Source organism: Oncorhynchus mykiss, chromosome 20 (genome assembly GCF_057628025.1).
Source record: "Oncorhynchus mykiss isolate SJ-2025 chromosome 20, ASM5762802v1, whole genome shotgun sequence".
Classification (NCBI taxonomy): Eukaryota; Metazoa; Chordata; class Actinopteri; order Salmoniformes; family Salmonidae; genus Oncorhynchus; species Oncorhynchus mykiss.
This window is the reverse complement of record NC_143041.1, coordinates 27,537,740-27,555,493: the sequence shown is the minus strand read 5'-3', so window position 1 is coordinate 27,555,493 and position 17,754 is coordinate 27,537,740. Positions and strand designations below refer to the sequence as shown.

Sequence of the window (17,754 nt, the reverse complement as noted above, 5' to 3'; positions counted from 1 at the left end):
CACTGACTGTAAATCTGCTAAATGGACAAAACGTAAAAGTCAATTTGGTTAGAACAGAAATGGGCTTTTCCCCCAACACCCCCAGACAGACAGACAAACAGACACTGGATATAACCACTAGAGAGTGAATGTTATAGAATTCCCTAGGCATGGACAGTAATGTCCTACTGACAATCCCCAGTGTTGTCTCATGCTTTTCCTTCTAAATGTGTCTTATGACCTGACACAATAGTAGTGAAAATTGTGGTAAACATAGACATCTTTATTGAAAGATGTATGTGTGTGTGTTTATGTTAATCAAATTAACGTAACTTATAGTAATTTACTATGGGGCCGGAAAGAATGGTAGCCCACTAATTCATTCAATATAAAAAACGACTAATTCAATAAAAGACAACCAAAGCTTGTTATTCTCCATTTCATCTCGTGTATTAAGGGATGAACAACATTTTCAATTATTATGCAAGTCTTCATACAGATACACAGTAGGCTATGGCAGTATATTGCAAAGCCAATACATTAATAAGGACCATGTAAGGTTTATCCTGTTTCACTGTGAGATAACATTACATTAGTCTACATGGTGCCAAGAAATATATATATATATTTTTTTCAGACAACCATTTTGCCCATGATATATTTACAAAACTTGAGGACAAGGACAGAACATCATGTTACATCCTTTTCCTTCTCACCTTTAGAGAATGAAAACAATACACATCAGTATCTGAACAGAGATAGAAGAGGAGGAACCATGTCCAGTGTTCTTTTCAAATACTTATTTGGGATGGTAATCATCAATTAGCATGGACAGCAGTGTGGTGTGTGTATCATGAATTACTCTACACAGAAAGAAGATTTTTAAAAAAACGGTTGACTCTTTTGACATACTGCATGGCTCATACTGTATTTCTACCAAAAACAATGTGATTGTGATTTGCAACAATTGTGTATTTGTATGCACACAACCTTTAGCTTACCATGAAAAGCCAAAGAGAAATTTCCACCCTACAATTATTGTATAAACATCATGAACTTTTGAACAAGTATGAAAAAATACCATTTAAAAGTATGAAGAAAAAGCATGGCAGGGTCCATATGTCAATGCATTCCCCATTCAGAATACATTCATTTAGTAGTCTATGTCAAATCAAAAATCCCTTATTTGAATTAAAAAATTTACACTACTACCTGCTAGGCATAAATGGATTGAATCAACTTTGTTTCCACGTCATTTCAACAACAGAACATATTTGTGATGAAGTTGAATCAACATGGAAAACAGATTGGATTTTGCGTTAAGTCTTCAATATAAGGGAATTTTGTCTTTGTTTCAACCAACTTTGAACCTAAATCCAATGACATGGTGTAATGTTTTGTTGATTTCACATTGAATTCACATCAGTTGACAACTCAACCAACTGTCAATCAAAAATAGACACTGAACGGATGGATGTCTGTGCCTAGTCGGTATATTCATTCTTCCATAAACTCTCACTGTTTAAACTCAGTTTGTTTCATATGTTTACATAAATAGTCTCCCCATTTAAAAATGGGCACGTAATAATGAAAAAGTAAACAATAATTGAGCTCTTCTTTTCCCAACATGTGTCTCTCTCCCATCATTCCCACAACTACTACAGACAGATTATTATTATTATTCATTTTTGTATCTGAGTGCTGAAGAGTCAGGAAGGTAGCCTGGATATTAGTCTGTCTCAGCACTGCCCATATTTATTGTCACTTCACTGGTCTGTTTTACAATGCAGTTGCAACGGACCTAGCAACAACGGAGCTGGTTTTCTGAAGCAGAGTAAAATCCAGGCTATCTGGACATCTTGTCGGACTGTGATTCTGAAGTGTTGGCGGCGCAGAGATTCCAAGCTTCATAAATCCTCTGTCTGGATGATCCCTGGTTATCAGACGATTGGTGCTGATCTGTCATTGGTCACTGTAGGTCTCAGTTTGACAGTGGCAAAGGGATTCCCACCTCTGGAAAATATTTCAAAACACATTGTAATAGGTGAGATCCTTATTATTTTTTATTCAAATTTCCCATCAAAATCAATGCATAATCCATGTGATAAGTTATAATGTTATAACATAGTTATTATATGACTTACCCCAGAAAGGGAGCCTTTCCAACCCCATTGGGTAGAGAGATCTGTTTACAAAATGAAAGAAAGAGAAACACTTAAGTCCAGATAAATGCTGTGCATATTTAGTACATGTTGTATTGCCTCCCGTGCAGCTGTGAGTGTGAAAGGTTGCTTCTAGTTGTCTCTTGTCAGACAGGTTGGATAAGGATGTCAACTGTCAACACATATCGTCGTTGTGTCACTCCCAAGTGAAGAACTCTGGGACGTACGGAGACGGAGTGTACCATGACCTCACGCTGGGAGTCAGGAATCTAGAATGTCTAGAAAGGCCAGCATACAGCACACCTCTAGAAACACATATAGAAACACCTCTAGAAATTTTCTAGAAACATATGTAGAAACACCTCTAGAAACATCTCTAGAAACTCTCTAGAAACACCTCTAGAAACTCTCTAGAAACACCTAGAGAACACCTCTTATCGCACCTCTTAAAGAACACTCAACATTACAAACGTGAAACACCTCTAGAAACTCTAGAAACACCTCTAGAAACACCTCTAGAAACACCTCTAGAAACTCTCTAGAAACACCTCTAGAAACACCTCTAGAAACACCTCTAGAAACTCTCTAGAAACACCTCTAGAAACTCTAGAAACACCTCTAGAAACTCTCTAGAAACACCTCTAGAAACACATCTAGAAACTCTAGAAACACCTCTAGAAACACCTCTAGAAACACCTCTAGAAACACATCTAGAAACTCTCTAGAAACTCTCTAGAAACACCTCTAGAAACACCTCTAGAAACACATCTAGAAACTCTAGAAACACCTCTAGAAACACCTCTAGAAACACATCTAGAAACTCTCTAGAAACACCTTTAGAAACTCTATAGAAACACCTCTAGAAACTCTCTAGAAACACCTCTAGAAACTCTCTAGAAACACCTCTTCTCTGAGTAGATGGAAATCTTATTGTAAATCCAAACAAGTGAGAGTGATGAAGATAGTTTTAAATGAGATGCTGAACTGATTACTTAGCTATGTTTTAGGATGTATGAACGTGTATCTATCTGACAAAAAATGTCTGCACTCTCAGAAATTAAAATCAAATATCTGATGATGGATGAGAGTAAGCAAACCCTCTCCAAGTTGTGTTAATTTTGTATCCTTATCTGATGTTTTGAAGATACAATCTAACAGTGGATCAGCCAGTTTTTGTACTGCACAGGAACACTGCTGTAGTAGGCTTATTCAAACTACTTCAGGACATAACCAGTACCCTAACATTCCACTAGAGGGCAGTCTGTGTCCAGAAGTGAGGGCACAGAGGCACCTATGCGAGAGGCCCCATGGAGTGGCTTACGTCAGAGACAATCATTAAACAATCTGGCAGCGACAATAACAACGCAAAGAGCAAAGTCATCTCTCTACGATCACATGATCAAATGGAAGTGTGGGGGGGGGGGGGATCAAAGGGGGAGGGAAGCAAGAAAGTATGGGACTTCTAGAAAGGAAAGGGTGAGAGGTGGGGAATGGGGAGAACAGATGGGGAGGCAACTAGGAGAGGTAGAGAGTTGGAGAAGGAGAAGAGCAGATGGGGGGGCATGGGGGAGAGGAGGGGAGAGAAAGGGGAGGGAGGGATGCCAACTCTATTACGATAACATCCCTAACAGCAGTCTATTTCTCTCAAAGCCCTGAGGCAGCAGTTCCAGTACACAAAGGCAATGAGAGGAGAGAGAGAGACTACTTGATTACTTCATTCTCAAACCAGCTGACACCGTGCAGGTCCTAATTGAAGCTGTGTGGATGAGCAATATTTCTGTGTAGACCTATACCCCCCTTGTCCTCCCTCCTTCCTTCCCTCCCTCCCTTTTTGTGTCCCTACCTCCATTCCTACGCAGAGACAAAACCAGGCAGGGAGCATTTTTTAAATGTCTTTTCGAGGTGACAGCTCTCTCTTGTTCTCTTTCTCTCTCTTGCTCCTCCTCCACCTCACTCTACCTATGTGCTATTTAGAACCTATAAGGGTTCTTTGGCTGTCCCTATATGATAACCGTTTGAAGAACCCTTTTGGTTCCAGGTAGAACCATTTTGGGTTTTATTTAGAACCCTTTCCAAAGAGAGTTCTACATGAAGCCCAAAAGAGTTCTACATGGAACCTAAAAGGTTTCTACCTGGAATCAAAAAGGGTTCTCCTATTGGGACAGCTGAGAGTGTGGCAGACAGGGATTACATTAACACACAACCTCAAAACCCTGTTTCTGTCATGACCTAGCTTAATGTGTTCCTGGGGGTGGGAGTACATCCCTAACTAGCCCAGGGGAAAATACACTCGTAAAAAGTCTTCCACGTTAGGTCATCCAACAATAAACCTGAGGAGAGTGTGGAGGTTTAACGTTCACCCTAAGGAGACCGTTTCCCAGTATTTGGCCTGATAAACAACACTGAAATCAAAGTTGTTCAGACATTTGAGAGACCCCGTAGGTCACTTTAAAGTAGGTTGCTGACTGTACTGTAAGGTGAGAATATGGAAGGGATGATTGGGTTCTGACCGTGTTTTGGGCTGAGTGTGTGGAGGAGCTGACCATTCTGACAGGGCGACTCTCCTTCCCGTCACTGTAGTCTGGCGGCGGCAGCAGAACAGGCTCTTCCTCTTCCTGTTCCGGAAGACTGGCCACACTCAGACAACGCACCGGTGTCCCCAAACTATAGACATAGACCAGATACAAACACATTGTAGAACTTTACAAGGTCCAAAATAACCTTGTTTTACTTATTCTAGACACTTCTTGAAAGACCCCTAAAGATTTGAGAGGATTGGGCAATATCATAAGATTATCACATGGTTATATGTGTCTTGGTCTTACCTGTTTGAGATCAGTGGTTCATTGTAAGGTCGGCAGTATGATGAGGGAAACCACCCCCGCCTGAAACAAACAAAGACACACCAAAATATTTGCTAAATAAAACAACAATGAATAACATAATTAAAAAATATATATATACTACCGTTCAAAAGTTTGGGGTCACTTAGAAATGTTCTTGTTTTTGAAAGAAAAGCACATTTTTTTGTCCATTAAAATAACATCAAATTGCTCAGAAATACAGTGTAGACATTGTTAATGTTGTAAATTACTATTGTAGCTGGAAATGACAGATTTTTTATTGGAATATCTACATAGGTGTACAGAGGCCCATTATCAGCAACCATCACTCCTGTGTTCCAATGGCACGTTGTGTTAGCTAATCCAAGTTTATCATTTTAAAAGGCTAATTGATCATTAGAAAAACCTTTTGCAATTATGTTAGCACAGCTGAAAACTGTTGTTCTGATAAAACTGGCCTTCTTTAGACTAGTTGAGTATCTGGAGCATCAGCATTTGCTGGTTCGATTACAGGTTCAAAATGGCCAGAAACAAGTACCTTTTTTTCTGAAGCCAAATGTCCCTGTTGGCATGTGAAACACATATTTCAATGATCAAATATTTGACAGATTTGCTTCGAAGACACTGTTTCAAGTTGAGAAATACAGAAATTGTTCCCAAGCCAAATCTCACTGTAAAAAATTAATAAATATCATATTATATTATACTAATATTAAACGGGTTGCTTATGGGCTGTTTACTTGGAGGTACCAAGTCTCTGTTCGTGACAAGCTGTCACTGATAACTTTAAAAACAATTTCATACCCAAAGCAATAATAATGGCTGACAAAGTCAAAGGGTCATGAAATTAACTTAGCTCATTTGTTTCAGAGGGAAAATGTCAAGGCAGGTAGACTAACATCTCTGCTTAAAGCACTCTCTCTCTCTCCCTCTCTCTCCTATTCTCTGATCTTTCACCTACATATGAGCACTAATGACTTAATGAACAGATAGAGAGAGGGAGACACAAGACCAGCCATCAAAGCATGCACACATAATTACCAAGGTGGCTTTGAGCCATCGGTCTCTGTGGCCTCACCGCAATTACCCACATCTGGTCTTCTGAAATAATATTCAATTACCCACAACTCATCTTCTGAAATACTATTCAATTACCCACAACTCATCTTCTGAAATAATATTCAATTACCCACAACTCATCTTCTGAAATACTATTCAATTACCCACAACTCATCTTCTGAAATACTATTCAATTACCCACAACTCATCTTCTGAAATAATATTCAATTACCCACAACTCATCTTCTGAAATAATATTCAATTACCCACAACTCATCTTCTGAAATACTATTCAATTACCCACAACTCATCTTCTGAAATAATATTCAATTACCCACAACTCATCTTCTGAAATACTATTAAATTACCCACAACTCATCTTCTGAAATAATATTAAATTACCCACAACTCATCTTCTGAAATAATATTAAATTACCCACAACCCATCTTCTGAAATACTATTCAATTACCCACAACTCATCTTCTGAAATACTATTCAATTACCCACAACTCATCTTCTGAAATAATATTAAATTACCCACAACTCATCTTCTGAAATACTATTCAATTACCCACAACTCATCTTCTGAAATACTATTCAATTACCCACAATTCATCTTCTGAAATAATATTCAATTACCCACAACTCATCTTCTGAAATACTATTCAATTACCCACAACTCATCTTCTGAAATACTATTCAATTACCCACAATTCATCTTCTGAAATAATATTCAATTACCCACAACTCATCTTCTGAAATACTATTCAATTACCCACAACTCATCTTCTGAAATAGTATTCAATTACCCACATCTGGTCTTCTGAAATACTATTCAATTACCCACAACTCATCTTCTGAAATAATATTCAATTACCCACAACTCATCTTCTGAAATACTATTCAATTACCCACAACTCATCTTCTGAAATACTATTCAATTACCCACAACTCATCTTCTGAAATACTATTCAATTACCCACAACTCATCTTCTGAAATAATATTCAATTACCCACAACTCATCTTCTGAAATAATATTCAATTACCCACAACTCATCTTCTGAAATACTATTCAATTACCCACAACTCATATTCTGAAATACTATTCAATTACCCACAACTCATATTCTGAAATACTATTCAATTACCCACAACTCATCTTCTGAAATAATATTCAATTACCCACAACTCATCTTCTGAAATACTATTCAATTACCCACAACTCATCTTCTGAAATAATATTCAATTACCCACAACTCATCTTCTGAAATACTATTCAATTACCCACAACTCATCTTCTGAAATACTATTCTGAATGGCACAGATACAACTGCTTTAACAATGACATTACTTTCAGACCTGACATTTAACAGCTTAACAAAACATAATGAGCCCCAATTTTCCACTGCACTACTTTCAACTGGTACCTGGTTCTATCGCCACTGTAGTCAGAGATTAATAAAAAAAAACGTAAACAAAATTGCTATATATCCGCATCACTCTCAGAGAAATACAGTGCCTTGCGAAAGTATTCGGCCCCCTTGAACTTTGCGACCTTTTGCCACATTTCAGGCTTCAAACATAAAGATATAAAACTGTATTTTTTTGTGAAGAATCAACAACAAGTGGGACACAATCATGAAGTGGAACGACATTTATTGGATATTTCAAACTTTTTTAACAAATCAAAAACTGAAAAATTGGGCGTGCAAAATTATTCAGCCCCTTTACTTTCAGTGCAGCAAACTCTCTCCAGAAGTTCAGTGAGGATCTCTGAATGATCCAATGTTGACCTAAATGCTTAATGATGATAACTACAATCCACCTGTGTGTAATCAAGTCTCCGTATAAATGCACCTGCACTGTGATAGTCTCAGAGGTCCGTTAAAAGCACAGAGAGCATCACGAAGAACAAGGAACACACCAGGCAGGTCCGAGATACTGTTGTAAAGAAGTTTAAAGCCGGATTTGGATACAAAAATATTTCCCAAGCTTTAAACATCCCAAGGAGCACTGTGCAAGCGATAATATTGAAATGGAAGGAGTATCAGACCACTGCAAATCTACCAAGACCTGGCCGTCCCTCTAAACTTTCAGCTCATACAAGGAGAAGACTGATCAGAGATGCAGCCAAGAGGCCCATGATCACTCTGGATGAACTGCAGAGATCTACAGCTGAGGTGGGAGACTCTGTCCATAGAACAACAATCAGTCGTATATTGCACAAATCTGGCCTTTATGGAAGAGTGGCAAGAAGAAAGCCATTTCTTAAAGATATCCATAAAAAGTGTTGTTTAAAGTTTGCCACAAGCCACCTGGGAGACACACCAAACATGTGGAAGAAGGTGCTCTGGTCAGATGAAACCAAAAGTGAACTTTTTGGCAACAATGCAAAACGTTAAGTTTGGCATAAAAGCAACACAGCTCATCACCCTGCACACACCATCCCCACTGTCAAACATGGTGGTGGCAGCATCATGGTTTGGGCCTGCTTTTCTTCAGCAGGGACAGGGAAGATGGTTAAAATGGATGGGAAGATGGATGGAGCCAAATACAGGACCATTCTGGAAGAAAACCTGATGGAGTCTGCAAAACACCTGAGACTGGGACGGAGATTTGTCTTCCAACAAGACAATGATCCAAAACATAAAGCAAAATCTACAATGGAATGGTTCAAAAATAAACATATCCAGGTGTTAGAATGGCCAAGTCAAAGTCCAGACCTGAATCCAATCGAGAATCTGTGGAAAGAACTGAAAACTGATGTTCACAAATGCTCTCCATCCAACCTCACTGAGCTCGAGCTGTTTTGCAAGGAGGAATGGGAAAAAAATTCAGTCTCTCGATGTGCAAAACTGATAGAGACATACCCCAAGCGACTTACCGCTGTAATCGCAGCAAAAGGTGGCGCTACAAAGTATTAATTTAAGGGGGCTGAATAATTTTGCACGCCCAATTTTTCAGTTTTTGATTTGTTAAAAAAGTTTGAAATATCCAATAAATGTCGTTCCACTTCATGATTGTGTCCCACTTGTTGTTGATTCTTCACAAAAAAATACAGTTTTATGTCTTTATGTTTGAAGCCTGAAATGTGGCAAAAGGTCGCAAAGTTCAAGGGGGCCGAATACTTTCGCAAGGCACTGTAAGTCATACTGCTCGGTTTTACACAGTCAAATGTAACAAATATTTTTTTCATAAAGAACTGTACAAATTGTATATTTATGACATCAATATTTAAAAAATATTTCAAATAAATAATGCAATACAGTATTATCTGATGATCTGTATGAAAAACATTTACAATGGACATTTTAGTAATTCCGCAGATGCTCTTATCCAGTGCAACTGATGAGTAAGCATCTTAAAATAGTTAGGTGAGAACCACATATCACAGTCAAATATACAGGATACGAACACTCCACAGAAGGAAATTGCACGAATGTTGGTGCCAACATTGCATAACTTCTCTGAGAGACCTTAGAACTGTATCTATAGGTTGAATTATTGTGGCCTGAATTATTGTGTAATAAAGGTGTAATAAATCTTTGTAAACGTGTAATAAAGCTTTACAAACGCTTAATGCCAGTGACGTCAATAAGCTTTTATAAAGCTTCATAAACCCTTAATAACCAGTAAATAGTGACTTACTGCCAGATCTTCTCCAGGTTAATGAGCCTTTATAAAGGAGTAATAAAGCTTCAAAAAGGTTCATAAAGGCCTTATTAACCAGTGAATAGAGACTCACTGCCGGGTATTCTCCAGCTCTCCATACAGCCATCCGTCCTTGTCCTCCTGGATTAGCAGCATGATGATGTCACCGTCGTCAAAGGAAAGGAGTGTGTTATTGTTGCCGGCCGTGTGAGGGAAGATGGTCCTGACCCGTTGCTTCCTGCCCACGTTCAGCCCTGAACCTATCGACACCGACCTGGACAGAGACAGACTGCCACCGTCCTCCATACTGCCCTGGTCTGTAAGGTCAAAGTTCAAGTTAAATGTTTTTTACTATCAAATTGCAGAAAGACAGCAAGGACTCTCTGAAATACCTGATATTTACAATAGCAGAGTTCAAATTGATACTTTGCTAAGTATATCAGGGAGAAGACATGGCTTATAGCTAGTGATTTATAACCCTGGTCTAAATGACTATGCGGAGAAGAGAAATTGCATCATTAAAGAGGAGAATTGGCTTTGCAGCGTAATTTTCTGTATAATTTGAACATTCAATAAAAGAAGACATGGAGAACAAACGAAGTAAGAACAGATCCATTAGCAGGATTAAAGGGAAGATGCAGCACAATTTGAAGGGAATTCAGTAGCCGTCCTGAACCTTTGGATTTCTGAATAGGATCTGTCTAGCACATTTACTGAATAAGGCCCCGGTGCACAAGATCAAATATTCCTAAACAAGACATTACATGTAGATTAGGACCTATAGTTTTATCTCTGTTATCTATTTTATCCATTTGTACAAGTCAGATTACGAAAGGCAGCATACTTACATGGGGAAGGTGGTGTGAGACTCTGTAAAACTAAACATAATCTCTGTATAAGATACCAGCTACCAGAACCTGCTATATTTTCACATTTGTGATATGGAGTACATGTACAACTACACACACAATGAAACACATACCCATACTTCAATCCAAAGACTGAAGCCTGAGGTGTGAGGCTGCAGTAGTACCTGAATTGTGGTCTGATGTGGAGGCGTATGTGGATGTGATGGAGGCGTCCTGGTTGAACATGTTAACCAGTGGACTGATCTGGGCCTTCAGCTGGGGGGCTGGTGGGGGAACCATCGAGTCCCCATTGTTCTGATTGAGAAGACATAAAACCGGTTATGTTATGCACATGCAAGTCACAGTACATGCAATCCATCTAGAAGAGCAAATACCATTTATGAGAAGAGCCAAGCCTTTAAACCAAGTAAAGCGGTGAATGATTGTCCTTCTCTTGTTATAGCATTGTAACAACAGTGTAATAACAGCCATGACGTCCCACTCACCCTGTTGTAGCGCTCAACGCGAGGCGAGGCTTCTGGGGATCCAGACACGGGAGTGCGGAGCCCCTTTATCATGGTCATCACCGTGTCAGGGACCTTGGTGGCATCGCTGCATTTATCCTGCCAGCTGGGCAGCTTCACCGCCAGCAGCTCTTTGGCCTACAGTGCAGATAGATATAGACCAGTTATAAAGGTGCAATAAAGCTTTATGAAGCATTCATAACTGTTATATGGCCAAGTTAGGGGGAGCATTGGTTACAGCGCTGAACAACACATCTCAGCTATATCAACCCCAAGGTGGGCATAATGCCTCTATTTGTTAGATTTGAATCCTGCTGTTGTTGATGTGACTAACTAGGAAGTAACCCCTCGGTGTATGAGGAGGTCACATCACTGAGTCTTCCTTTAAGTCAAGGTTAACTAAGGCCTAACAAAGTTGATTTACTGTTTAACGGATACCTCGCTTCACATAAATATATTTTTTATGGTTTTGAACATTTAATCAATTATTTTAAATTATTATTTTTGACGAAACAAACGATTCACTTTGCGATTGTAGTAGGTTGGATTCTGTTCAATCCCCTTAAATCGAATCATGTGAATCCAAATAAAAATGTGTAAATTGTGAACAGTAATTTTCAAACAAAAAAACCTGTAGCCTTCCATTTTTTTTACCTTTATTTAACTAGGTAAGTCAGTTGAGAAAAAATTATTATTTACAGTGACGGCCTAGGAACAGTGTGTTAACTGCCTTGTTCAGGGGAACAGTGGGTTAACTGCCTTGTTCAGGGGAACAGTGGGTTAACTGCCTTGTTCAGGGGCAGAACGACAGATTTTTACCTTGTCAGATCGGGGATTCGATCTCACAACCTTTACAGTTACTGGCCCATCGCTCTAACCACTAGGCTACCTGCCGCCCCCATTTGGGTTATGTGACTGCAAAACTTGTTTTGTAGATACTTTAAGTTGATTTGGGCATTCAATTTATGGGACATTGCAACTCAATAGATGCTAGTCAGCCTGCAAACACTAAGGTAAGATAAATATGACAAAACTAGAAAGGGTACATTTTCTGAAGAAAGTGTGTGCTTGCAACAGCTGTCTAAAAAAATTTGTATGGTAGAGGGAGAAGTCTTAAATGTAGAATTCAAGCTGAATAGAAGCTGAAGCAGTTAGTTCTAGAAAGAATTGGTCTGATTACTTTAGTAGACTGCTAGTATTCAGACCCCTTGACTTCTTACACATTTTGTTACGTTACAGTTTTATTCTAAAATAGATTTAAAAAAAGAGTTTATGCCTTCATCAACCTACACACAATACCCCATAATGACAAAGCAAAAACAAGTTATTAGACATTTTTGCAACCCCCCCCCCCCAAAACAAACATAAGTATTCATAAGTATTCAGACCCTTTACTCAGTACTCTGTTGAAGCACCTTTGGCTACGATTACAGCCTCGCATCTTCTTGGGTATGACACTACAAGTTTGGCACACCTGTATTTGGGGAGTTTCTCCCATTCTTCTCTGCAGATCCTCTCAAGCTCTGTCAGGTTGGATGGGGAGCGTTGCTGCACAGCTATTTTCAGGTCTCTCCAGAGATGTTCGATCTGGCTCTGTCTGGGCCATTCAAGGACATTCAGAGACTTATCCCGAAGCCACTCCTGCGTTTGTCTTGGCTGTTTGCTTAGGTTCCTTGTCCTGTTGGATGGTGAACCTTCGCCCCAGTCTGAGGTCCTGAGCGCAAATTCTTAATCCCTCACCTTACTTTTAAAAAATGAAATCTACTTTAGGCCTAAATGACTAAAGGTTAAAAGGACTAAACCCCTTATGTGCAGTACCTTCTCATGGAAGGCGGTGACATGGTAGGAGAACATGCAGTGTTTGTCGACCAGAAAGCAGAATCGTCTCTTCTCCTCCAGGAGGGCCTCTCTGCAACCATCAGCGATGAACTTCTGCATGTCACTCTGCCGCGACGAGATGGTCTTCATATACTGAGGGGAAGAGGAGGGAAAGAGGAGGGGACACGTCAGTAAGGGTTGGTTGAACTGATGAGGGGTCATTAAGGAACTAAAGAGGACAGGTCAGTAAGGGTTGGTTGAACTGACGCGAGGGGGGGGGGGGGTCATTAAGGAACTAAAGAGGACAGGTCAGTAAGGGTTGGTTGAACTGATGGGGGGGGGGTCATTAAGGAACTAAAGAGGACAGGTCAGTAAGGGTTGGTTGAACTGACGGGGGATGGGGGGGGGTGTCATTAAGGAACTAAAGGGGACAGGTCATTACTGGGTTACTGACAGGCGTACTGTTAACTCTGCGTGTACAGTATATGTATGAGATTGTCTCCAGATACTGACGAGAGGACACAGAGGGAGACTGATTGTTAAAACATTCAGTAAGGTTGTAATTGCATGCTCAGACAAAAGCAGCTTGCTTAACTGTTCAGGAATAACTAATGAGCCTTCTAATCAAAGTCTCTCCTCTGTCTGGCTCAATCTCACCCCCTGTTGTTACTCCACCATCCCTATCCTGTAGAAAATCACCCTGCTGAAAGAACCTGTGTCTGCGTCCCAAATGGCACCCTATTCCCAATGTAGTGTATAGTCAAATGTAGATCACTATATAGGGAATAGGGTAACATTTGGAAAGCAGGACACACTCCTTCCCAGAGAGTGACTCAGAACTGAAACACCATCACAAAGCAGACCACGGAATCTGACATCACACACAGACAAAGCTCAGCTCCTCTTTGAAACAACTCTCTCCCTCTGTCTCCTCCCTTATCTCTCCTCTCCTTTTTCTGGTTGTCATGACGACAGTGAAAGCTGGTTAGTCTCTAGGGTTGTGGTGGTGGTGTCACAGACCCTCCTTTAATGTTTAGCCCAGTCGCTCTTTCTCTGCCCCTCCCCTCCCCTCTCTCTCTCTCTCTCTTTCGCTCTCTCCCCCAATCCCCTGTCTCTCTCTCTCTCCCCCAATCCCCTGTCTCTCTCTCCCCCTCCCCTCTCTCTCTCTCTCTCTCTCTCTCTCTCTCTCTCCCCCCTCCCCTCTCTCTCTCCCCCTCCCCACTCTCTCTCCCCCTCCCCACTCTCTCTCCCCCCTCCCCTCTCTCTCTCCCCCAATCCCCTGTCTCTCTCTCTCTCTCTCTCTCTCTTTCGCTCTCTCCCCCAATCACCTCTCTCTCTCCCCCAATCCCCTCTCTCTCTCTCCCCAAATCCCCTGTCTCTCGCTCTTCCCCTCCCTCTTCCCCCTACGATGGGGCCACAACTAAACTATGGAGCTTAATTTCTACTGCAAACAATAGCTGGAAGACTGAGAAAGACAGAGGGGAGGAAGAGAGAGATAGAGGATAGAGAGAAAAAGACAGACATATGGAGAAATAACCATTTCACTGTACTTGTGCATGTAACAAATACGACTTGAAACTTGAAACTTGAATTGAGCTCAAGTGTTGCAGCAAACCTGTAGGGGTTTGAAAACGACGGATTTGTGGGCAAATTCCATTAAAGACATTCATGCATGACTTTGGAGAGAGCAGGATGTTACCTTTTCCATCCATTTCTATATTCTGACAACTGAACCACAGAAGATCACAGTAGAGGCGAAACTAAATATACTCTACAGTCTGATACATGACAGTAGAAAGTGTTCATGGGTGTGTGCATGTGTTTGCCCTTATCTAGTCTAATCAACAGGTGTCATATACATAGGATAATGACAAACCAGTTTCCTTCCACATAGCAAGCCACAATACATTACTGTCTATTAGTTTCTCTGAGATAAAACTAGATTACAGCCCTCTTTCCATAGGCAAAGGTAATCTACATACTGAAACAAAGATGGTTAATAGCAAGATAAAAACCAAGAAGCCATTAAGAAGAGATCATGATCACTGAATAGAGAGAGAGACAAGATTCTACTCTTCAAAACCTCCAGTTAGCTAGTGCTTCTCGGATTTCAGTCAGAACAATAATACAAAACGTGTTGCAGCTCAATATATTGGGCCCCTTACTAAAAATAAACCCACCTCATAAACTGACACTCATCAAAGTCGGGCCGGTGAAACCCGTCAATAAAATAGGAGTGGACGAGGAGTTATTGCACAGGCAGCCTTGTATCAAGCAGAGCCAGAGTGGGTTTCATCAACAGACAGCATCTCCTTGGCCCCTCTCTCAACTTGTCCTATTGATTTACTAAAGAAGTCTATGTTTAATGTATACTGTGTTAGGAAGACTATTACTGTATATCCTCTGATTCCTGTAAGTGGCTAAATATGCTACCAGGCACCACTCCAAGCCTACTCTATTTGAGTGGACATTATTGACTATAAATGCCTCACCCATTCCCAGTCCCACTACACCCTACAAAGCTTTTCAGCGAGTGTATACTACCAACCAACTCAAGACCAACTACAAACTCCTAAGTGCACACTTCATACTCCAGATGGGGCTGTACCCTTGGCCAGTCAAGGGTACATGCTTTTTACACCCACTTGAGAGCACAATCCTCATGCAAGAGTGTACAGTGCTCCCACTCCTCACATTCACTAAAATACACTCTCCATTCTAATGTGATGACAGCCATTTGGTCCCTTTCGATGAGCCTTCAGTGTGGCTTTATAGGTGAAGGGCAGTGGTGAACAAAGGACCCAATTTTCATACTTGAGTAAAAGTAAATTGCTAAAATATACTTAAGTATCAAAGTCAAAGCAAAAGTATAAATCATTTCACATTCTTTATATTAAGCAAACCAGATGGCATGATTTTCTTGTTTTTTTTTAAAACAAGAAAATCACTCCAACACACTCCAACACTTAGGCAATAATTTAAAAACACATTTTTGTTAGTGAGTCTGCATGATCAGAGGCAGGAGGGATGACCAGGGATGTTCTCTTGATCACTTTGTGAACTGGACCATTTCCCTGTCCTGCTAAGCATTCGAAATGTAAGGAGTACTTTTGGGTGTCAGGGAAAATGCATGGTGTAAAAAGTACATTATTGTCTTTAGGAATGTAGTGGAGTATAAGTAAAAGTTGTCCAAAATATAAATTGTAAAGTACAGATACCCCCAAAAATGACTTAAGTAGTACTGTAAAGCATTTTAACTTAAGTACCTTGCACCACTGGGGAAGGGGCAAGGCAGTGACGGCACTCCACTTTACATTACTACAAAGAATTTGCCTGCAGCTATACTGTAGGTGTGGTGGTATTGTGTATATTTAGTGTTCATTTCCTTTCCACCCGCTCGCTTTTATGTACAGTTTTTCCACCTTGAGGTGTGCGGCAAGATCAAGGAGCCACCTGGGCCAATGACATACCCTATTTTCAAGACAAAGTTAATAAATGTTTTCTTTGATATTCTCGATGGGTTATTGCCCCATGCGTGCAAATCATTTAAGTGATAACACCCTCGAAGCCGGTGTTTGGAGGTCATGTTGGCACGGGTGTTGTTAGGCCCGAGAAGAAGTCAATGTCCGGCAAACCGTGCCAATATATCCTCCAAACACCGGCTTCGAGGGAATTATCACTTTTATACAACGGGTTACCAACATATCCAAATAATTATTTACATATTTTTATAACAAATATTATTTTGATGGATTTATTAATACTATTTCATCCTTCCACAAGATATAGTCCCGACACAAATTCAAAGTTGCTACCCAAGCCGGCTGGTCATTGGTTCTATCGGTTCGGTTGCCAGAGACGCGACCCAGTCGTTCAGTCTTTTTGTTCTATACCTATGGATGCGACCCAGTTGTTCATTCTAAATGTTCCATTGCCATACTGGCTGGCAACGTTCTTATCCCTTGCTTGCTAGCTAGCCAACTACGGCTAACTTACAGTCACGTTGAACAGAACAGCAAAGTAGCTGCATTTGTGTTTGTTTAAGCTATTTTCTAGTGGATAAATTCATAACAATAAGCTATTGATGCACGATTTCACCTCGCGTAGAAAATGTGCTCTCGTCAGGATATTTGTTCAGAGGAGCTAGCCAACAACACAGCTAACACAATCACTTCGTTTTACCTGTTTCTATCGATAGTTCTTTGTATATGTCAATAAAAATGATGCCAGCTGATTCATGATTTTGACAGGCTGAGAAACACTGCCTTCCTGTCTGTCTCATCCCGACTCCCGACACGTTCATTATTATGGGACAGCTGGAGATCGAATTTGAATATTGAAACAATGTTTATACAAAACCCTGCTGTTGAAAACTAAATGTTGGTCTAAAAGAAATGTGAGGTAATGTCTAGATGCTTTTTATAGTGGAGATCAACTTTATAAATTGCCTGGCTGGGCTGATGAGACAGTGGAACAGAGTAAATAGGCATTTTAATGTCATAGATTTAATAACTTGTGGAATAGACAATGGCTGGAATGCTGTTTTAACCAATCACCATTCAGAATTAGAGCCACCCGTTGCATAAGGGAGTCCATAGAAGGGTTCAGCTTTGTTTATGTAAACAAAACAAGGCAACCAAGAGCAATAATGTTCTGTTTGGTTTTTATATTGATAAACCAAACAGAACATTATTGCTCTTGGTTGCCTTGTTTTGGACACATAAACCAACAAGTGTTTCTGGATGAGGGTAAAGTCACGTGACTGTCTGTTAAAGTCCCTTTCTAGCCGTCTGAGAAACTTCCAGGAACTCAAAATAATCCAAGCACATGTTCACATCATCAGAAAAAATTAACTGGACACCGAGCCA

The 17,754-nt window shown here is 40.2% G+C and overlaps 1 protein-coding gene across 5 annotated transcripts in view; it reads right to left on the bottom strand.

The window, feature by feature from the left end:
• Positions 1–407: 407 nt before the first annotated feature.
• Positions 408–17,754, bottom strand: part of LOC149974522 (BAR/IMD domain-containing adapter protein 2-like 1) — a 48,197-nt gene continuing 30,850 nt past the window's right edge. For 2 of the 5 annotated variants that reach the window (XM_090212777.1, XM_090212781.1), the window contains 9 exons: positions 12,887–13,039; positions 11,051–11,206; positions 10,730–10,859; positions 10,545–10,574; positions 9,791–10,013; positions 4,967–5,026; positions 4,652–4,805; positions 2,124–2,164; positions 408–1,992 (listed from right to left, as the gene is read on the bottom strand). In XM_090212777.1, coding sequence (XP_090068903.1) covers positions 1,920–1,992; positions 2,124–2,164; positions 4,652–4,805; positions 4,967–5,026; positions 9,791–10,013; positions 10,545–10,574; positions 10,730–10,859; positions 11,051–11,206; positions 12,887–13,039 — 1,020 coding nt within the window. In that variant the 3' untranslated portion in view covers positions 408–1,919. The remainder of the gene's footprint in view (positions 1,993–2,123; positions 2,165–4,651; positions 4,806–4,966; positions 5,027–9,790; positions 10,014–10,544; positions 10,575–10,729; positions 10,860–11,050; positions 11,207–12,886; positions 13,040–17,754) is intronic. The other 3 variants (XM_090212779.1, XM_090212778.1, XM_090212780.1) reach the window with 3 other exon arrangements.